The 22,533-nt window shown below is 38.9% G+C and overlaps 2 protein-coding genes across 3 annotated transcripts in view; one reads left to right on the plus strand and one right to left on the minus strand.

Moving 5' to 3' along the window:
* The first annotated feature begins 16 nt into the window (after positions 1 to 16).
* On the plus strand, positions 17 to 15,817 carry PMPCB (peptidase, mitochondrial processing subunit beta). Its single transcript, XM_081244102.1, has 13 exons — positions 17 to 160; positions 1,232 to 1,372; positions 2,091 to 2,177; positions 2,539 to 2,668; positions 8,100 to 8,298; positions 8,668 to 8,747; positions 11,317 to 11,429; positions 12,298 to 12,441; positions 13,965 to 14,125; positions 15,134 to 15,219; positions 15,303 to 15,391; positions 15,549 to 15,624; positions 15,714 to 15,817. The coding sequence occupies exons 1-13, from the start codon at positions 53 to 55 to the stop codon at positions 15,776 to 15,778; spliced, it is 1,479 nt and encodes a 492-aa protein (XP_081100228.1). The 5' UTR covers positions 17 to 52; the 3' UTR covers positions 15,779 to 15,817.
* Positions 15,818 to 15,979: 162 nt separating this feature from the next.
* Positions 15,980 to 22,533, minus strand: part of DNAJC2 (DnaJ heat shock protein family (Hsp40) member C2) — a 28,766-nt gene continuing 22,212 nt past the window's right edge. For both annotated transcript variants that reach the window (XM_081244100.1, XM_081244101.1), the window contains exons 11-17: positions 22,202 to 22,290; positions 22,058 to 22,127; positions 20,209 to 20,393; positions 19,342 to 19,442; positions 19,112 to 19,219; positions 16,399 to 16,553; positions 15,980 to 16,133 (exon numbers count right to left, since the gene is read on the minus strand). In XM_081244100.1, coding sequence (XP_081100226.1) covers positions 16,059 to 16,133; positions 16,399 to 16,553; positions 19,112 to 19,219; positions 19,342 to 19,442; positions 20,209 to 20,393; positions 22,058 to 22,127; positions 22,202 to 22,290 — 783 coding nt within the window. In that variant the 3' untranslated portion in view covers positions 15,980 to 16,058. The remainder of the gene's footprint in view (positions 16,134 to 16,398; positions 16,554 to 19,111; positions 19,220 to 19,341; positions 19,443 to 20,208; positions 20,394 to 22,057; positions 22,128 to 22,201; positions 22,291 to 22,533) is intronic.

Genomic DNA, 22,533 nt, shown 5'->3' on the forward strand with positions numbered 1-22,533 from the left:
GACCTCAGGTCACGACCCCGGAAGCACATCCTTCGCACAGGCCCGAGGGAAGATGATGATGGCGGCGGCGGCGGCGGCCCGAGCGGTGGTGTTTCCCGCGGTGCGGCGGAGGCTCTGCGGTTTCACCGAGAGGCTCCTGGCCGGAGGTGCTGCCGGACGGGTGAGCTTCCCTCCACTTGTTTGGGTGCCGCCGGGACCAGACTAGGCCGGGCCTCTCCCGCAGAACTCCGCGCGGCGAGCCTGAGTCTCGGGCGCCCGGCCGGGTCTCGGGCGCCCGGCCGGGCCGCGGGCGTCGGATCCACATCCCCGCCCCGCAACGGCGGGTCGGGCCTTCCCAGCCGGGAGCCGTGGGGCATCAGGCGGCCGGGGACGCTTATCTCCCGCCGGCGCTGGGCTGGCTTTGGTCCCCCGCAGCGCGTGACCCGCCAGTGACGTGGGGCATGACCCTGGCTTACCGGCCCCCTGCCCTAGTCACTTGGGAGTCATTATAAAGAGTGCGTGGTGATCACTAAAATCGCAGTGGTTGCCATTGGGGGAAATTAAAAAGTGAGGACCCCACCCCGCCCGCCCCGAGTTCTGTGTTTTCTTAAAAGCGAGCGTCATCATCAGCTCTGCTTGCTGTGAACCAAGGGGTAGCTAAAGGAAAAGTGTGTCTGTATATGTATATTCCTCGTGCGAGACTAGCTTTGTCTAGAGGAAAAGAAAAGCTGGGGACAGGCGAATAGTCCGTAGCCAACAAGTCAGTCAGCCAGAGTGTATCGTGAGCACCTGCGCTTCTTCCTGCCTTCTCGTTTTCTGCCTTTTTCAAGACTTTGCTTTTCTTAAACGGTGGACACCTTAAGCATGTCTCCGTTGTGTATAGGTATTTTTATATTCTTCGCTCCCTTTCTTGGTTCCCCCACTCACCCATCCCTGCTTGTGCCCTCTATGGTGAATATTAAACATTTCTAGGAGAAGTATTGAAATAAAAGTAGTTTCTTTCAGGATAATTATACTAACTGTTCATTTGCCTTAAGGAAAGGGCATATGTAGACATGTTGCTGGCTTTAGGAAAGTGGTTGGTTGAGGAATGGTCTCAACATAGGCCAGCCAAGGGGTGGGTCTCAGTGGAATAAAAGTTAAGGAGGAAGGAGTACTTTATAGAGTCTCTTTGGGATAGATTTGGTTTTCTAATCAACATTTCATATTAGAACAGTGATAGGTTTTGCTTCTTCCCTCCACCCCCAACCAGTCACTATATTTTGGAGGAAACAGATTGAGAAGTACACAGGCTGCTACACAAGTTGTTCTGAATGTCCCTGAAACGCGCGTAACCTGTTTGGAGAATGGACTCAGAGTGGCCTCTGAAGACTCTGGGCTCTCAACATGCACAGTAAGTGATTTAGTTTGACCCCTCATCAGGCGAGAGAGCAAACTGTTGATTTTAATTTAAGCTTTTCAGTTGGTTGGCAGGTGGTTGAAAGTAGCAGCAATTATTTTGCCTTGACAAGTGACTGTCACTTGTGAATCTCTTCCTGTGATACTTCCATACCACACAAGTGTCTGCATCTGGTTCTTGTAGCCTGTTGTGTCATGTAGTGTTGATAATAATGAGAGAGATATATTTGCTGGACTACTCTGTGCCAAATGTTTTTACATATATTATTTGATCTTTAAAATAGTTCCTTGTAGCAGGGATCATCATCCATTTTACAGTTGAAAAACGAGATCAGAGAAGTTAAGTGGTTTTGTCCAGGGTCACACAGCTAATACATGACAGAACCAGAATTCGAACCTCGATTTTCTGACAGTCTCTGATGTTCTTTATACTATACTTGTTAATTGACTGTAGTAACACATTGGGCTAAGAATCTGGGTCCTCAGTAAAGCCGGCAAATAGGTATTTGTGGCACCCAGCAGTAGCCTGATGACCAAAATTTTTAAATCTCATAGTTCATAGGGCTGTACTGTCAATCCAGTCAAGAAGACTTTAATGTTAAGGCTGGAAAACATTAGTCAGAAAAAAGAAGAAGACTGCCCCCTACCCCTATCCCATCCCCTCAAAAGAGAGAAGACGATGTCTTATTTAATTCTTACTTGATTGCATTAAGGTTGGGCTCTGGATTGATGCTGGAAGTAGATATGAAAATGAGAAGAATAATGGAACAGCTCACTTTCTGGAGCATATGGCTTTCAAGGCAAGTTGTAAGACTTTTTTTTAATGCATTTTCTTCAAGAGGCAGTAAACACAAAATCTCATTCTCAGGTAAGGAGAACTATAATAGAATAGCATGTTTTACTTTTATTTTTAAAATCTTTTTTTCAGGATAATTACCTGAAATAATTACTGATAATTGCTCTGTAGAGCGAAACAAGGATTTTCTCTTGGGATGTAAGGGTCATCTGAAAGTATGCCACTATTTCTGAAGCCTGATGTACTTTAGAAACCAAATTTGGTCCTTAGATAGGCTTATGTCCTCATATTCATTGTCTGAAGTGTTTAGAACAGATGAGGGATAAAGGAAGAGGTCATATTTTTTTTTTCTTCTTTTATTTCAGGGCACCAAAAAGAGATCCCAGTTAGATCTGGAACTTGAGATTGAAAACATGGGTGCTCATCTCAATGCCTATACCTCCAGAGAGCAGACTGTATATTATGCCAAAGCATTCTCTAAAGATTTGCCAAGAGGTATTGTTATTATTTATACTGCAGATGTGTAATTTCCACAGGAATTCAGAAATAATTTAGTGCTGTTTACATGTTTGTTGAGAAAGAAAATGAAAAAAATGAACCAAACTTTGGGTGAGGGGGCACCTGTTTTTATTTTTTCCTCCAAATATGAGAAACGATAAAAATACTTGTAGGCTGCAGGACTTGTGCAAACCAGGCCCTAACACTTGATTCACATATTACTTCCTCCAGAGCCATACCTGTGTAGTGAACCATTTTTAATTGTTTTATTATTTGTTTACTTTTACTGCCTACTTTTTGTTTTTTCTCTATCCTGTTATCTGAATATTTTATTTCTACAAGTCAGAACAGATTTTCTATCTACTGACTGCTGGGCTTTGTTTTTTTTTGCGGTACGCAGGCCTCTCACTGTTGTGGCCTCTCCCGTTGCGAAGCACAGGCTCTGGACGCACAGGCCCAGCGGCCATGGCTCACAGGCCCAGCCGCTCTGCGGCATGTGGGATCTTCCCGGACCGGGGCACGAGCTCGCGTCCCCTGCATCAGCAGGCGGACTCTCAACCACTGCGCCACCAGGGAAGCCCTGGGCTTTGTTTTTGAACAAAACTTGCTTGCTTCTTTATTGCATTTGCACATTCTGGTTCCTCATCCTGGAGTGCACTTCTTTCTTACTGTCCTTTCCATTAATTTTTTTCAAAATTCAATTTATTTAAGCTAAAAAAAAAAAACAACCAATACAGATCACTGATCCCCCACCCCCCGCCCCAGCAATGATCAGTCTGTTCTCTGTATCTATGAGCTTGGGTGTTTTTTTGTTTTCGACTTTTTTTCCCCACATATAAGAGAGATCATATGATATTTGTTATTTCTCTGACTTTTTCGCTTAGCATAATGCCATTGAAGTTCATCCATGCCATTGCAAATGGCAAGATTTCATTCTTTTTTATGGTTGAGTAATAATACTCCTCTCTTTGTATGTGTGTATTTGTGTATCACAACTTCTTTATCCATTCATTCATTGATGAACACCTAGGTTGTTTCCATATCTTGGCTGTTGTACATAACGCAGTGAACACAGAGGTAGGTCTTTTCAAGTTAGTGTTTTTGTTTTCTTTGGATAAATATGCAGAAGTGGAATTGCTGGATTGTATGGTAGTTCTATTTTTAATTTTTTAAAGAAATGCCATATTGTTTTCTATCGTAGCTGCACCAGTTTACATTCCCACCAACAGTGTACAAGGGTTTCCTTTTCTCCACATCCTTGCTAACCCTTGTCTCTAGTCTTTTTGATAGTAGCCATTCTAACAGTTATGGGGTGATATCTCACTGTCGTTTTGATTTGCACTTTCCTGATGATTAATGATGTTGAGAATCTTTTCATGTACTCGTTGGCCATCTGTGTGTCTTCTTTGGAAAAATGTTTATTTAGATCTTCTGCCCATCTTTTAATCTGATTGTTTGTTTTCTTTCTGTTGGTTTCTATGAGTTCTTCATATATTTTGGATATTCGCTCCTTATCAGATATATGATTTGCAAATATCGTCTTCCATTCAGGAGGTTGCATTTTCATTTTGTTGATGTGCAGAAGCTTTTTAGTTTGTTGTAGTTGTACTTGTTTGTTTTTGCTTTTGATGTCAGGTTCAAAAAATCATCACCAAGACTTACGTCAAGGAGCTGACTACTTCCTCAGATTTCTTCTAGCAGTTTTATGGTTTCAGGCCTTCTGTTCAAGCCTTCAATTAATTTTGAGTTAATTTTTGTGTATAATAGGTATCCAGTTTCATTCTTTTCCATGTGGCCGATTTTCCCAACACCATTTATTGAAGAGACTATCCTTCCTTTGTTGTATATTTTTGGATCTTTGTTGTAAATTAATTGATCATATATGCTTGGGTTTATTCTGGGCTCTCTGTTGTGTTCCACTGATTCAGTACCTGGTTTTATGTACCATACTGTTTTGATTACTATTCTTTGTAATGTTTGAAATCAGGGAGCATGATGCTTTCAGCTTTGTTCTTCTTTCTCAAGATTGCTTTGGCTATTTGGGGTCTTTTGTGGTTCCATACAAATTTTAGGATTGTTCATTATATTTCTGTGAAAAATGCCATTGGAATTTTTTTTTTTTTTTTTTTTTTTTGTGGTACGCGGGCCTCTCACTGCTGTGGCCTCTCCCGTTGTGGAGCACAGGCTCCGGACGCGCAGGCCCAGCGGCCATGGCTCACGGGCCCAGGCGCTCCGCGGCATGTGGGATCTTCCCGGACCGGGGCACGAACCCGCGTCCCCTGCATCGGCAGGAGGACTCTCAACCACTGCGCCACCAGGGAAGCCCCACCATTGGAATTTTGATAGGGATTGCACTGAGTCTGTATATTGCTTTTGGTAGCTTGGACATTTTAAGAACATTAATTCTTCTGATCCATGAGCATGGACTATCTTTCCATTTCCTGTGTTGTCTTCAGTTTATTTCATTGATGTCTTGTAGTTTTCCTCGATTAAATTTATTCCTAAGTATTTTATTCCTTTTGATGCAATTGTAAATGGGATTACTTCTTATTTTCTTTTTCTTATAGTTCATTATTAGTGTATAGGAACACAACAGATTTTTGCTTATTGACTTTGTATCCTGCAACTTCACTGAATTCGTTCATTAGTCCTAACAGTTTTTTTGATGGAGTCTTTGATGTTTTTTATATGTAATATGTCGTCTGCAAAGAGTGATAGTTTTACTTCTTCCTTTCCAATTTGGATGCCTTTGATTTATTTTTCTTGCCTAATTGCTCTGACTAGGAGCAATTTTTTTTATTCCTTTTTTGTTACAAAAACTCTGAAGCAGAATAAGCAAGTGTTCACTTAAACGATTATTGATGATTGTTTTCATAGCAATAAAATAAAATATTTTATTTTTATTTTGTAGAAGTAAAATAATTATTCTGACAGCATAGATACTTTTTTTGTAGTTACCATGTTGTAGAGTGTTTTGGATATCTTAAGGGAAAGTTATTACACAAAACATTTTCCCAATGGGAGAATTAACCAAAAAGTGTAGCAGTTTTAGTGCTAATTGGTGAGACTATTAATCTTTAAGGTCCTTGTATAGTTGTAGCTAATTTCATTACTTTGAAATTTTGGATTCCTAATAGGCTTTCATTAATAATGTTTGAATGCCACTTTACACAAGTACCTTTGTACATATGTAATTTGTGTATATATCATCTCATTTGATCAGCATAGTAATCAGATAAGTGTCTCCACTGTGCAGTTGTGGAAATTGAGGCCCAGCCCAGACTGTGACTTTCCCCGGATCACATAACTTAGTAGCTTACTGTGGACTCAAATGCGTGTCTTCTCACTCAGATTCACTGTGTCAGGTTGCTTTGTCAAAACAACAACAAAACAAAACACCTACCACCTGCAAATAAATAAAGTAAAATTTTCATAACATGGTAGCCTAACTTGTGCATTAAAACCAATGAAAATGAAAACAGTGGAGGGTGTGTTGGTTTGAACTGCAAAAAACATTGGTTAGATTCTTAATGATTTCCCTAGAAACAGTTTTTGCCCCAGGACTAGTTAGGCACTACGAACAGAGGGCTGGGCCAGGCTACTTGAAGGGACCGTTGATTCTAGCCTGTTTCTCTCCTTTATTTACACAGAGAACAGCAAAGAAAGCAAAAAAGAGGACTAGAGAAAGGAAGAGAGAATTTAGAAGACCTTTTTTTTTTCTTCCTGGCTTCTGGCTGGGAAGGACAGAGTCCCTGCCAGTGGGAGTGGAAATGGGAAAGAGAGGCGCTCTTTGAGGAATCCAAAATGGAAGTGCTCTCTGAGGCAGATCCCACTTTGGGAATTTGCTTGAGGCTTTTATACTCTCAGTTGGGTGAAACCTGGTGTGTGAGGTAATAATTAGATGTTTAGACAAGTGGTCTTCAAACTTTTATCATGATCCATTCTTATCAGTAGGAGACTTGAACATATATCCTCAATATAGGTATATGTATAAATTAAGTACATGTACTGCTGTACTAACATATACAGTATTACATATACATTAGAGAGAGAGAAGATTCTGAGTAAAACATAAATATTGGGAAATATGAATCCCCACTTTAGAAGGTACCAGTCTAGACTACTACTTCCACATAAAGGAGGGTCTTCACACAGGATCCCTTGTCCTCCCACCTGTCTTTGGGCTCTTCCTTACCCACCTGGGCCTTTATTTCTCTTGTCTGGATAAGGTTTTTTGTTTGTTTTTGTTTTTAAATTTTATTGGAGCATAGTTGATTTACAACATTGTATTAGACAGAGAGATGGTTTTACAGAAAATTTTTTCTTTTTGCCCAGGATCTCGGTCCCAGCCTATTCTAGCAGTCTGTTTTGTCATGTTCGGTAGTCTGTAGAGGTAATTAATTACAGGAGGTCCTTGGTATTTGAACGTTATTGCTTCTGAGACAAGTCACCTTAAAGTGAACTTAAAACAAGGAACAGAAATTTACAGCAGAGTAACAAAATGAAACTGAAGTTTATAAATTTGTTTTATATTGACTAAAATTTAGATTGTGATTGCAACTATATACTAATTCTTCAAGGATAGTTTAGGTTTTCCTTTTTTGGAGAAGTATGTACTTTTTCTGATAAAATTGCTTAATAGCATGATATATCCTTTAGTTCATTTGTGGCTTTTTGCAAATTAGGGTCATTTTTGTATAAATACTTGAGGGTTTTATCAGTTTTTCCAATGGTCACTTTTAATCCTTTGATAGTCATGTTATCTCTTTTGGGGTACCTATCGTCTTTGTCAAATGTTAACTGCTCCAGCTCTGTTGGATCATCATTTATCAGTGACTTTACTAATTAATGGTCAGAATCTAACCAGCATTGACCAGAATCTAACCAGCATTGACCATTAACTGCAGTTAAGTGGGGAAAGATATTTGAGAGGACACTAATTCTGTAAGTGGTTCATTGGGGGTATATATTAGATTACGATGGTTCTTGGCTTCTTAATATAGTAGCCTCGTTGCTGTGGGATCTTGGGTAGTAGATATTTGGGTGATGTCGGCTCTCTGTGTGTACCTGTGTGCTCTGGATAGATAATTTTCTCCTTACCATTGTCACAGAGAACAATATACAGTTATATGCAGATTTCCATGACCGTTTTGAAGTAGTTGTAGGCAGTCATTACAAGTGTTGTGGGGACTTCTGGCAAATTTAGTTTTCCTCAAGTTCATCTGTACCACAGGGGATTGCATTTCTCATTTTAATTTAGTCCTTTTAGGTATATCAAATTATAGAAACATTTATTTCTTCCCAGTTTAATCATTTAGTCAATATTGAGTGATGGTCACTATCATGGCTTCTGATGCTAATTTAATAGATTTTAAATAGCGAAAATTTAAGATTTTAATGTTTCTTCTTGTGTTTTATTTTCAATAAGCTGTAGAAATTCTTGCTGATATAATACAAAACAGCACATTGGGAGAAGCAGAGATCGAACGTGAACGTGGAGTAATCCTTAGAGAGATGCAGGAAGTTGAAACCAATTTACAAGAAGTTGTTTTTGATTATCTTCATGCCGCAGCTTATCAAAATACTGCACTTGGACGGACAATTTTGGGACCAACTGAAAATATCAAGTAGGTATAATTTTCAGATTTTTTTTTTTTGAGAAAAAATTTGAATTGTGAAAATTAAGATTCACAAACATTCAAAAAGTATGTTTCAAAAAGTAATTTTTTACCCCCAATAATCTGAATGAAATTGTACTTAAGCTACACTTTAGCCCCACCTGTAGCTACTTCTGGAATAAACAAGTGATGGTATTAAATCTTTTTTTTTTTTGATATATAAATGTTGAAATTCTTTGATACTTGTTGCATATATCCTATTTCTGACTTCATTTAACTTAGAATACCTTTAAGGTCCAATTTAATTTCAGGTATATTATGTGAGGATCTGTGCTTTTAAATTTCCTTTTAATATTGCTTTTCTTACTCCATTTACAGATCTATAAATCGTAAGGACTTAGTGGATTATATAACCACACATTATAAGGGGCCAAGAATAGTACTTGCTGCTGCTGGAGGTTAGTTTAAATTTCTGTGACTGTTTTAAACACAGAGTGATGTGCTTATCAGTTTGATGCTATTGGGAGATGTCTTTAGAGTTTTTATTTAGAGAGCAGATTGTTAAATGTGCTGGGTAAGGGCAGTGTGGAGCCCTGGAACCACACTTTCCCTCTGTCTTCTCTTTAGTAGAGTTTTTCTTTTTTTTTCTTTATTTATTTTTGGCTGTGTTGGGTCTTCGTTGCTGCACGTGGGCTTCCTCTCGTTGTGGCGAGCGGGGCCACCCTTCGTTGCAATGTACGGGCTTCTCATTGCGGTGGCTTCTCGTTGCGGAGCATGGGCTCTCGGCACGCGGGCTCAGTAGTTGTGGCTCGCGGGCTCCAGAGCGCCGGCTCAGTAGTTGTAGCGCACGGGCTTAGTTGCTCTGCAGCATATGGGATCTTCCTGGACCAGGGCGCGAACCCGTGTCCCCTGCATTGGCAGGCAGATTCTTAACCACTGGCCACCAGGGAAGCCCGGTAGAGTTTTTCAATGGGAAAACTTAGTGACCCTCCAATATATAAGTGTGCACACATAATGGAATTTACTTGTAAGAAAAGGGCAAATGAGTGAACTGGGAGATAATGAGACTTGGAAGATGGTGTTCTACGGTTTGGGAATCTCTTGAGATTTAAAATTACTTCTTGAGAACCAGCTTCATCCTTGGTCAGGCATGGTATGAGTATGTTATGTTGTTTATTCATTCTTTGACTTGTTCGTTCTTTCAGTAAGATCTGGTAGTTACTGAGAAGGGGAAGTATATCGGGGATTAGGAGAATATTTAATGGGAATCTGAACATGCAAGTGGCATCAGGACGAGGCTTCCTTGTGAGAACATGTTTGAAGCCAGTGAATGAAAGAAAATTCACATTAGATTTTGCTAGACTTCCTGGTAGTCTGAATTTAGGCAAATTGTACATTTTATTGGTTTCCAGTTTTGTGTTCTCTTTCTCTTTTTAGGACAAAGTGAAGATACATGGAATGTTCTTTTGTGTAAATTTAATTTTTCTCTCTTTAGAAATGACAATAAATTAAAATCCTAGTTGCCCTGGATAGACTTTAGGCTCATTACTTGGGAATAATGGAGAAGATGAAAATGAGGGTTAAATATCTTAAAACATGTTACCTTTTTGTGGCAGATAAGTGTGCTCTGAAGTTATCTTGAGTTAGTAACATTGTTTCTAAAATGGCTGGGGTTCAACTGGGGTTCAACAATTGAATCTGCCTTGGAAAGGGGAACACTATTGGTTGGATGGGGCCTCAGCAGCTAAGCTGTCTGGGATGTCTCTGCCATTGTTGGTGGCATATGGATGCAGTGGGTTTTATCACAGTTCATTGGTTCATTTTGACATCACCAGAGTTGGGATATCTTACAATTAATTAATGGCCTATCCTAGATTAATTAGCATTTTGCCTTATTGGTACATAAGTGATGATGTTTCTTATCAACAGTGGCATCTTAACCTCAGTGGAATAGGCCAGACCTAGCTTGATTTAAAAAAAATAAAATTTACCGGCTCCCTGCCTTTTGGATAGAGGTAAGCAGAGGTGGTGCTGGGGCAGGAGCTGAATATCTGGAACATCCAACCAGGAGGGCTATAGGTGAAGGTAGTAAAACAGTGGAAGTGGTTGTTAAGTGCTGAGAACTGTGTGCATGTTTGTGGTTCTACACTCTCTGCTTGTCATCCTTGTATCACCAGGGTCTTCCTACTGTTTTGTCACCCTCTGGATTGATACCTAAGGCGGCTCTCCTACATAGTGATTGTGAAAACGTGTGTAATCATTCACTGTCTTGTTTTATACCAGAGATTTGTTTGGAAAGTATGGGTGTTAAGTAGTGCTTTTATGTTCTAATGGAATGTTTCATTAAAAAAAAATCTTGTGATGATATTTTTTAAGGCACTTACCCATGTTTAAATTTGTCTTGTAAGTTTAGGAATCTTTCACTGACTGAATCTGTTTGGATCCCAAGTTTGGAAAATAAGGGATATAGAATCTAAGTAACTGTTAAGTTTTGGATGGCAAGTAGTGAGTGTTTGAATAGCTATGAATTTATTCAGAAATTTATGAGGTTATTTTTTGTTCCTGTATTTTGATAGCAGAGCTCAGAGAATGAAGCATGTCTTGTATCCAGCTTTCTTTAAATGATACAGTTATTCTTTTCTACTTTAAAAAATTTATTGAAAAGTGACTTTTCCTTGCTAGTTTGCATTCTAGGACTTTTAATTATTTCATATAACATGATTCTGTATGGAAAATGGTATTTTCAAGCTATCTTATTATCCTTATCTGTGAATCCATTGGTATGCTATGAAAACTGATTGTTCTTCAGAATGAGAAAGCTGTGCAGCCCTAAGCCTTACAACCAGGGAAATCGTGTGCTCTGTGAGCTTGCTCTTAAAAAGGCTTTTAGTCAGAGCCAGCAGTCCGTGTGTAACCTGTACCACATTATACCACCTTGAGCTTATTGTAAACAGAAGTCTTGGCAGTTCGTTGTGTGCTTTACGTTGCACTGCTACTGGATATATAACGCATTTTCCTTCCATTTAGGAGTTTCCCATGATGCACTGCTCGAGTTAGCACAGTCTCATTTTGGTGACCCTTTGTCCACACACACAGGGGAAACACCAGCCGTGCCTCCCTGCAGATTCACAGGAAGTGAGGTAGGGCAAGCCCCCTAAGCTAGTGTAAACCCTTGGGGTTCCTTGTGTTGTATGTATGAACGTATGTAGCAAATGTGCCTGTTTCTAACAGTAAAATGGAAGAAGCCAAAGGAGTCCAGCCGAGGATGGACTCAGTTGTTTATATTCTTTCCTGTGCCATATATTTAACCACCTATTTTTCTTTCCTAAAGAAGTAAGGTTTTAAGGAAAACGTAATTTGGTCTTCTTGTGCTTTTTCTTTGATACTATGCCCATTTTCCTATTGTAGGGCATAAAAGTAATCTTTTATTTTAAAAACACCCCAAAATTTGACTTTTAATCAGGTTTATTCTCGGCTAGGTTCTGCCCACAGTACATTTCTGGGGGGGTAGCTGTTAAAGCCAGAACTTGTAGAGAACCTGCTACGTGTCAGCTGTATCTTTAAGCCTCATTAGAAGCTTAGTTTGCCACATTAGGGATGATGCTCATATAGTTGTATCTGGAAAGAAGCCTTATGTTGGCAGTTGCATAACACTGTAGCATTGGCAGTACAAAAATAAGCCTGTTATGTCAAGATTAGCTTCAATTTAGAGAGTCAGAAAAATTCAGACTGACAGAAGATTATTTCTACCAGTGAAATAATGCATCGCTTTTTGACCAGGTAATTATCTGGTGGCTGTGTCTGGACTATTTCAATTGGAGATCTTTCGGTGAAATTCTTCTAGACTAGACTATACAGTGTAAAGAGGCCTAGTTGTTTAAAAAACAAAGGAGTGTCATGGTGAGCATTTTAACTGTGCAATTAATGGAGCTGGTGAGTTTGTTTCTTGTTAAGCATGTTATATAGTGGTAATCTTAACTAGAGCTTTGTATCCTTTATCCTAACTAGATTCGAGTGAGGGATGACAAGATGCCTTTGGCACATCTTGCAATAGCTGTTGAAGCTGTTGGTTGGGCACATCCAGATACAATCTGTCTCATGGTTGCAAACACACTGATTGGCAACTGGGATCGCTCTTTCGGAGGAGGAATGGTAAGGGATTTTAAAAGTAAATTTCCGTAGTAAGTGAGAAGATGAAACTGTACTATGAATTCTGACTCAAAATATAAACTGATCCTGGATTGCATCCTGGGCCAGAAAAAAACAAATTTTTTTTTGCCATATTGGCAAATTTTGAATAAGGATAGAAGGATTTGTTAATAGTAATATATCAGTGTTAATATCCTAATTTTAATAATTGTACTGAGGTTAATATCCTTGTTTTCCAGAAGTGCACATTAAAAAGAATTCAGGGGTAAAAAGGATATCTGCACTGTACTCTCAAACAATTGAAAAATATGCTAAAGAGAATGATAAAGCAAAAAAAAAAATGGTAAAGTAACAGGTGTTAAGGAATTTGGATAAAGGAAATTCTTTGTACTATTTATGTTACTAGTCTGTAGTCTGAAATTACTTCAAAATACAAAGTGTATATATTTATACTCAAAGATTTTGAGAAAATACATGGCATACAAGTGTCTTAGGCTTCACATGCAATATAATTTCAATTTTTTAAGCAAACAGCCCAAAGCTCTACAAATTGGGCTGATAATAGCTAATTATTTTTATTTTAAATTTTTGTTGTTGTTGGCAAAGCATATTGGCATGGGTTATTCAATTTTTTGGTTGATACGGTTATAAATGATTATTAAACAAAGCTGGAACACAGAATTAGAAGTCATAACCATATCTCACATCAATCACTGCTAGAAGTGGAATGCTGGGCTGGATTGACCAAGGGACCCTGTAAACATGCCTGAACTACAACCTGTGAGGTCAACCCATTTTTAATTTTAGGGACAGCTTTGGCCTGATTGGATTTTTCCCTTTTTTTAATTTTAATTTTTATTTTATATTGGAGTATAGTTGATTTACAATGTTGTGTTAGTTTCATGTGTACAGCTAAGTGATTCAGTTATATATACACATACATATCCATTCTTTTTCAGGTTCTTTTCCCATTTAGGTTATTACAGAATATTGAATAGAGTTCCCTGTGCTATACCGTAGGTTCCTTGTTGATTATCTTATACACAGTAGTGTGTATATGTTAATCCCAAACTCCCAATTTATCCCTCCCCCAACCACGTTTCCCCTTTGGTAACCATGAGTTTGTTTTCAAAGTCTGTGAGTCTGTTTCTGTTTTGTAAATAAGTTCATTTGTATCTTTTTTTTTTTTAGATTCCACATGTAAGTGATATCACTGACTTCACTTAGTATGATAATCTCTAGGTCCATCAAAATATATTATTTTAGAAGTGGGTGCAGCTACTAAATTAATTATAAGGATTCACTGCTTTAACATTATGAATTTCTCTGGGGATGATGCATTGGGCTGGTGAGATTACTATAATTCTTAGTTTCAGTGAATTTTAGCTTTATTATTCAGATACTGCTGGATAAAACTGAGAAACTCGGCCTTTTAAGGCAGTCACGATTTTCACATCTCATTTTTCTTTCTGGTAATTTGGACACGTATACCTACAGTTCTCTTGGACAGTTTTTTTCCCTTACAGAATTTATCTAGTAAGCTGGCCCAGCTCACCTGTCATGGCAACCTCTGCCATAGCTTCCAGTCTTTCAACACTTCCTACACAGATACAGGATTATGGGGCATCTATATGGTTTGTGAACCAGCCACTGTTGCAGACATGCTACATGTTGTTCAGAAAGAATGGTGAGAAAAAATTTAAATCATCCTTAGAATTCCCACTTTAGACTAGTTTCTTTTTACACTGTTGATGCTGATTAATTTTTTAGCTTAGAATTCCCGCTTTAGACTAGTTTCTTTTTACACTGTTGATGCTGATTAATTTTTTATGGTGATGTTATTAGCATTTTATTAAGAGAACAAGACTTAAGTAGTAGCAGTTACTGCCATGTTTTTAAAGATCACAGATGTTTCTTTTAAGTCTCATGTGAAGCTGATCTATACTATAGAAAATTCTTAATCATTAAGAAGCAGATTACTTCAGAAAGATCTTAAAAGTTAAAAATGTTTAAATGCCAACTAGAATTCTAGGAAATATTTCTAAAAGTTATCTGGCTTGGAAAGGCTGTTATGAAAATGAACCTGAAGTTGCCATTGCTAAAAGAAAAATGTAGTGTTTTAGTCAAAACTAGTACCTTGAGACAGGCAGAAGGGCCCAAAGCTTCTTGGAAAACTTTTATTTAGCTCTGGTCCCTTTCCTCCACCATTCTTAAATGGCTTACATCTATCTAAGTCTAGTTGGAGTGTAATCATTAATTATTAGGTTTAAGTTAGACTCAACTGGATTCTTTTGAGAAACCAATGACCCACTGACCTATCTATCCCCTAGCAAGTCAGATCCTATCAGATGAGGATTCATGAATTTTCAAAATGACTGTAGCATTTCTCAAAATGCGGTCAGCCTATTTTTATATTGTATTGAATCTCTGCTAACCATATCATTTTTGAGAAATTAACACTACCAGGAAAATAATCAGTATTATTTTAACTTCTGCTTAACTGTTGGGATCATTAGTAATTTCAACTTTTTACTAAATTGAAATCATAATCACTTGTACATTTGTGGTGTAATTCATAGGAATATGGCATCCTTTCTAGGAATATGGCATCCTTTCTTTCTTTAGGTCATTAACTCATGAAACGCATAACATTTTCAAACTACTTTGACATTTGATTTTTCCAAATGGTTTTTAGGATGCGACTCTGTACAAGTGTCACTGAAAGTGAAGTTGCACGAGCCAAGAATCTTCTGAAAACAAACATGTTGCTGCAACTTGATGGTAAAAGAATTAAAGACATAAGTCCTATTTTCACATGGTTGACTTAGGTTCCAGTACTTAGTTTTCCCTTTTCTTTAAAACAGGTTCCACTCCCATCTGTGAAGATATTGGTAGGCAAATGTTATGCTATAATCGAAGAATTCCCATCCCTGAGCTTGAAGCAAGAATTGATGTAAGTAGTCCTTAGATACTATTGGGTCTTGTGTAAAATGATGCTTGTTACAACACCTGGAGATATGCATCATAAATCTTGCTTTAGCTCAAAAACAGGTATAGAATGTCTTCACTACTACAAAAAGGTCTGAATGCTTGTGTCTTCAATTTTTCAGGCTGTAAATGCTGAGATAATTCGAGAAGTGTGTACCAAATATATTTATGATAAGAGCCCAGCTGTTGCTGCCGTTGGTAAGCCTGGCTCCTTTTCTCCTATGCAGAAAGTTGGCTAAGGACTTTCCTTCTATTTAGTTGTAACTGTCTTTTCTTTTAATCTTTAGGTCCTATTGAGCAGCTACCAGATTTTAACCAGATTTGCAGTAACATGTGCTGGCTTCATGATTAAAATGCTCCTAATAAACATATTTTGAACATATATATATATTTATAAAACCGAGACCTGCAAGTCCTAAAGAAAAAAAAAAAATGAACATCTATACTGGTAAATATGAATGAAATAACTATCTCAGATTTTGAAAGAATACCACCACAATGAATGGTAGATCTCTGAGCTCTGAGAAATTATACTGGAACAACACACTCTAAGTGTAGTTTTAAGAATAAAATTTTGTACAGTATTTTCAGTTTTATTATAAAAATGCACACACAACAAAGATTGTCATAAGTCATTTCTTGCCTCTACTTGCGTTCAGCACTTGCTCTTGAGCAGCTTTCTTTGCTTTTACCATTTCGACAAGTTCCTAGGAAGGGAGAAAGATGTTACTTACACCAAGAAGTTGTCAGAATTTGCAGACATTTCTAGTGTTTGGTATAAGTATGTAAAACATCCAGACTGGGGTAAATCTATACTGAAAAGGTTGATCTTTTTTAGTAATGGCCAGAGCTAGAAAGTTTCTAAGGTTGGTTATTTCTAATATTGGCCCCACGACTACTGTGGTATTGAATAAGCACAAAAACATAACTTAAATGATTGATAATGGAATCTATACACTAAAGATCTACAACCTTATATCGTTTCATGCAGTCCTTCTTTGTCCTGCCAGGCACTGCTTCTGCTATTTTTTCCCATCTTTCAGGTGTATTTACTGGGTACGTTTTCAAAGCTTGTTCCAAAAGCTTCTGTTCTTCTGTTGTCCAAGGGGTGAAATCTGTGCTTGGACCTGTTTAAGAAAAAATTTTGTTTGGAAAATTTTATCCTAATTGATAGAAAACTGTCCTGGAACACCTTCCCAGATGAGTCTTTTGGTTCACATCTTGGTAAGTGCCCATTTGAATCTGTGATGTGCAATCTTGAACAGACCAAATTAGACGCACATATATACCTCTAGGTATTAATTAGGGAAAAAGCTTTGGATAGCTCACATCCCAGAAAAATATGAGGCTTTAAAGCACAATATGCTTTGTATTTCTGGTCTATCACAATCTAATCATATATTCACCAGACTTAAAAAAAAATCAGATTTAACATACACAGTTGGACTGTTGGGTTCGAAACCACAATCAAGTCATTTAAGATTTCTGATAAATCTAGTTCCTTATATCATAGGGAAAAGAGCTGCCTCCTACTTAAAAACTTAGCTCGATGAGAGCCTGGAAACCATTCTCGTTTTACACTGGAAGAAACAAGTTTAACAAAGCTAAGCCAAGCTCCCATGGTTTCAATGCTGTAGAGCCAAGGTGAGATTAGATTCCATTTCCAGTGTGGCACTGTCATCACGTCCACTAAAAGCTTGTGGAGCCTACACTGTGCATCTCTACTAAACCAGACCTTTATGTTTGATAGAACACCTCATACATGTATCAGAAACAAATATATTCCTTCCTAAGGATGTAAGAAGTACACATCCCACTTCTGTAGGAAAATGAAAATGTGAAAATGGTTAAAAAGCTGATTTGGTTATTCTAAGTTAATGGATTACTGACAGCTTAGTTATTTCAGATCATGCAGTGAAAACACAGTGGCACCTATCCTACCAGTAGTGAGACTACCTCTTGAAATTGTATCCTGTGAGATCAGGTACAAAGTAAAGCCTAGAAATCTAAGTTATTTCCCAATTAAAAACACACTCACAGACACAGTGAACAAGTTGAATAACAACACACCTTGGAACAAGGCAGAGAACTTGTATTTGAAGACAGATTAAAGACTGAAGCTTTTTTTGAAATCAGCTTTTAAATTCCAGGAACCCCTTAGTGGAATTTCCTTTTATTAGTCTGAAGCCCCATTTAACACCATAGATTTAATTCATTTCCTCTCTCTTGGAAAAAAGATGGAACTGACATATAATTATTATCTGCTGCTTATTATCTGCTGTTATGATCCAGGGACTTCCCAATACCAAAATGAATGAAACATGTAAAATTCCTATAAGAAATCACTATTCCAAAAAATGTGGCCAGCTTGCTGTTTACTGGAGCAGTTGAAGAGACAGGGACCTGCCCATTAAATCCATAAAAAGAGGTAAAGGAGTCAGGCCCAAGTACCATATCACTCCTGCCTTCACAGGGTCACCCATCTGCCAGAAAGCACAACCATCAGTGTCTGCCTCCAGCACGGAAACTAGTCCCACAAGAAAGGGCTGAGAATAACGCAGTGATATCTGAATGTGTCTGATTTTTGTGGACAGCGTAAGGGGCAAGAGAATTACCTCCTTTAGATGTGCCTTCCAAGTGTTCTGAAATTTCTACTTTGTTACTTATCTTTCTGAAAAGAGCCAAAATAATGCCCAGCCTAGACAAAAGTCACCTGATTTTGCAAATGCAACTTGCAAACGCAGAATGATTTTTTCCTCTTTATAGGACATTAAGTCTCTCCTGATATTTTCAAATTGAAATTTTGGGATAATGAACCAGACCAAGAATACAGGAAAAGTGGGACTGTTAAGACAGGGACAGGTCCTCATGAAGAGGCAAGGCTGTCAGTTAATCCCAAAACACACATTTGGCACTCACTGTGATCTGGAACGCATATCCAAGATTAGCTTAGTTTAGGGAGAAAAGGAGTGGTGGCTCACAAATGCATGGAGTGAAAGAGAACTTTTCAAAGTTTCGTCAGCAACTCACAGTAGGAAAAAATTGTCACATCCCAGACACCTATACACATGAACAAAAGTTTCACAAATACCCACTTATGCAATAGGTGTAATGCTCTTGATATTTTCTATTCATGACCCATTAAACTGATTTCATGACCCACTTCTGAGTCATAATTTGCATTTGAAACATACTGGTCCAGAGTAATCAGATTAACTAGAACACCCAAGACATGTCATCACAACGGATTGTGTCTGTACATAACGAGTTCTGAGCCACATAAATTGCGGGCACGCTGCCCCTTTATTCCTGTCTTCCCTTAAAAACAAGGACCTTTCCTTACATACAGTGTATTTTTCAAAATCAGGAAATCAACCTTGATAAAAAATTATCTAGTCTACAGACCTTATTCAAATTTCAGTTGTCCCAATATCCTTTAACACTGATTGTAAAATCTTGTGAACAAAACAAACACAACCCCTTCCCTCACGGCATATGAAATGGAAGAACTGTAATTCTCAATGGTGCTGAAGTAAATCTGTCCTGAAAACATCTGCTTTATACCTTTCAGTCTGCTAAATGCTTTCTATTCCAGTCATTCTGAATGTAGACCGTAGATCTTGTATACTCTCACACAGATACATGGTTAGCATTTTCTACTCATAGAAAAATAAAATTTCATTACCTTCGAATCGTTCTGAAGGTGTTGCATTGTCTGCTTGACACACCACACCATGTTCTTTTTTAAACTTATCAAAAGCCTTTCTGTTTATGTCATCTTTTTGATGAGGGTCTGAAAAGGGGAAAAAACTTTAATACAGATCATCTCATTTAGTCTTTCATTAAATTGCATAGATTATTTTTAAAATATGTATTCAAGGTGGCAAAAAAATTGATTTGGCAAAACTAACTCACCAAGTTTTTGAAGACTCTTTGCTTTGCCAATAACATCTTTGGCGGTTCTCTTGACTCCAGAAGAAGAATGTATGTTCATGTAATTAGCAATCACTTCCCATCTAGAGCAACCAATACAAAAATAACGAAAAACCCCAAACAAAACCCAGAATGATCCCACGTTTTTAATGCAGAAGGGTTAGCTATAACATCTAAAGAATTAGCTCTAAATTGGTGGTCTAATTATTACTACTGCCTGGACTATGGTTTTTGCTTTTCGTATGTTTAAATCAACTGTGTATAATCTTGGTTTCAAGTTTGTACAAAACCTTACTGATTCTGTGTAAAAATCAACAGAAATAGAAGCACACATTTGTGTATACTGCCATTTGGACACATACTTAAGGAGACAGATCATTCTGAAAAGAGAACCTTAGTTTCCTCATATACAGAATAAGGGAGGCTGGATCTCTAAGGTTTCTTTGCGTTCTCAGCTCAGACTCTGCAGTGAGCTCCAGTTTGAGGTTAGAAGCAACAAAGAAGGATTAAGACTGAAAGAGAAACCATGGAGCACAAAACCTAGTGCCTCGTATAAACCAGAATGGAATAAGCCAACATGAGAGTCAAGGTTTATGTCTTATGATCCTTAATTTCCTGAGAAATTGATGAAGCATCCTGCTGTATGTATGGATATATATATGTGTGTTGGTATAAGCTGCTAAGACTAGCAGGTTCAAAATGCACTCTGCTTTTCACACTTTGCACAGAACTTAGTGTCTAGATCCAAGCACATCTCTGGAAGTTTGCTGTAACGTGCTGCTGTTTGGATGTCGACGTTATCCCTAGGCTCCAGTATGTGTTGAAGAGAAGTTTCATTAGAACCAGTACCTTGAGTTTGTTCCAGCAGGGAAGAGATTCACAGCTTTAATTAGTAATTGCAGATCATCTTCTGACCAGTGTTTACTGCCGTTTCCACCTGCGCCAGTTGATTTCTCTGCATTCTTAGATGCTTGTCGCATACGAGCCTCAGCTTCCTCTTTCTCTTTTCTAATTTGCTCATTTATTTCTTCTATCTACACAAATATCATAGGTAAGTCAGGGACTTAAAGCATCTTACTACTCTACACTCCCTTGCCGGCTTGTGGTTCTCGACCCCCAGCATCATCCAGGCAAGGACCCTACACTCCCCCAGGCCTACCCCAAAACCACAATCAGCCTTTTCACTCTGGCTTCCAGGCTGCATATCTCTGCTTGAGGAACAAGAACCAGCCTTGGCCTGACCTACCCTGTATTCCTATCATATCTCTATTTGCCTTGGACACTACTTGTCAAGTCTACAGTCATTGGGTTATTCACCCACAAGGCCATTTCAAAGCTCATACCCACTCTTTCGCAGATAATGTCATTTACTCTCTCCAAAAAGGTAAAAGCACAGCAAAGTGGCCTTTGGTTTATCTTGAAGTTCTACCTTTTACACTGTCACTTCCGGTGTACCTTCAAACACGCACAAGAGGAAAAAATCTTTACTTGATGTTGTTGCTCTGTCGGGTGCTACCTTGGAGTCATCTCTGACTCATTTCCCCACTTCAATCCCTTAGAACCCGTCGCCAAGTCCCAAGACTTCAGTGATTCCCGTTATCACTCACAGTCCAAGTCCTTCCAGTGAGATTCTTACACTAGTCACTTACACTCATCCAATGCCTCTTGTCTACAAATGCCAGGTTAGTAGCACAATGTTAACCCTGTGCTACTCAAAGATCTGTGGTCATGGAAACCGGTCATCTTGGTATTCAAAACCTGCGCAATTTGGCTCCACTCGTCTTTTTTTTTTTTTTTTTTGCGGTACGCGGGCCTCTCACTGCTGTGGCCTCTCCCGTTGCGGGGCACAGGCTCCGGACGCGCAGGCTCAGCGGCCATGGCTCACGGGCCCAGCCGCTCCACGGCATGTGGGATCCTCCCGGACCGGGCCAGGAACCCGTGTCCCCTGCACCGGCAGGCGGACTCCCAACCACTGTGCCACCAGGGAAGCCCCTCTACTCTTCTTAACCAACTTAATCTCCCGCTTCTTCTTCCCCTAACTTTCTACTCCTACCTGTATTTTACGCTGCTCCCCTGACCTTCATTTAACACTGTCGTCCTTCAAAACTGGCTCAAACCCTTCACTAAGCCTCCCTGACCACTCCAACCTGGTGTTGGTACTTCCTCTCTAACCTACAGCGTTTACTGGGGGCCCTCCATCTTTTGGTCCTTAGGCCTTTTCTCTTTAGCATAACTGTCCCTGAACTCCTTTGTGGCAGCAATAGCATTAGGCTTTTCTCCAAATCACCTAGGCACGGGCCTATATATGGTAGGTTCTAACACTTGTTGCACTGAATTGAATTTCTGGGCCTGTTTCTTCATCTGTAAAATAAAAGGTGTAGACTAGACAATAAAACTCTCTTGGTTCTAAATTTATTATCCAACAAAAATGCTCAAGGAATAGTCAACACAATGATTTTTTTCTAACAGTGATTCTGAAAAATCTACGATTAATGTGCTAGATAACCCCAAATCAAACAGCTATATATGGTAACAACTATACACACTTAGATCCGATTTACGTCAACCCAAAGAGAAATGAGACATTCTTTGCCCCTATAGTAACTTACATGTTAGGTGGGGAAACACTGAGGTGAGAACAACACTAAGGCAGAATTAAGTGCTAAACACAGGTAGAAGTGAGGCGTTCTTCCATTACCTGCTTTTCCAGAGCAGCTTTTCCTACTTCTTTTGTAGACGACATGAGTGTTTCATTCAAGCACTGTAAACTTAAAGGAAAAAAGGGGATGAAACTTTATCCTAAGCCCCAAAGAAGACTTCAACAGCAGCTCTACAGTTATACCTCGCTAGTTCAAGCCGATCGCAAAGTTTTTCCACTTCCTCCATCATTTTAACACGTTCTGCCTCATTGTCAGAAAAGTGATTCCAGGTCTAGAAGTATGAACACAAACATTTTCATCATCTCTACTGGCACTTAAGAGTACATCCATAAACACAACTACCAAGCATGAAGTCCTTGAGAGGTTCTTAAGTTGACTGTATGGCCTCTTGGCCACCGACAAGCACATTCCCCGGGCACCATGCGAGGCCTTCCCTGACCAGCCAGCAATAAGGAGGCGTCACTAAATGGATGGAGGCGCAAAACAGAAGCAAGGTGATGGTGCAGGAGGCCTC

The sequence above is a fragment of the Mesoplodon bidens genome, assembly GCF_964165515.1.
Source record: "Mesoplodon bidens genome assembly, chromosome: 9".
In the NCBI taxonomy this organism is placed as follows: Eukaryota; Metazoa; Chordata; class Mammalia; order Artiodactyla; family Ziphiidae; genus Mesoplodon; species Mesoplodon bidens.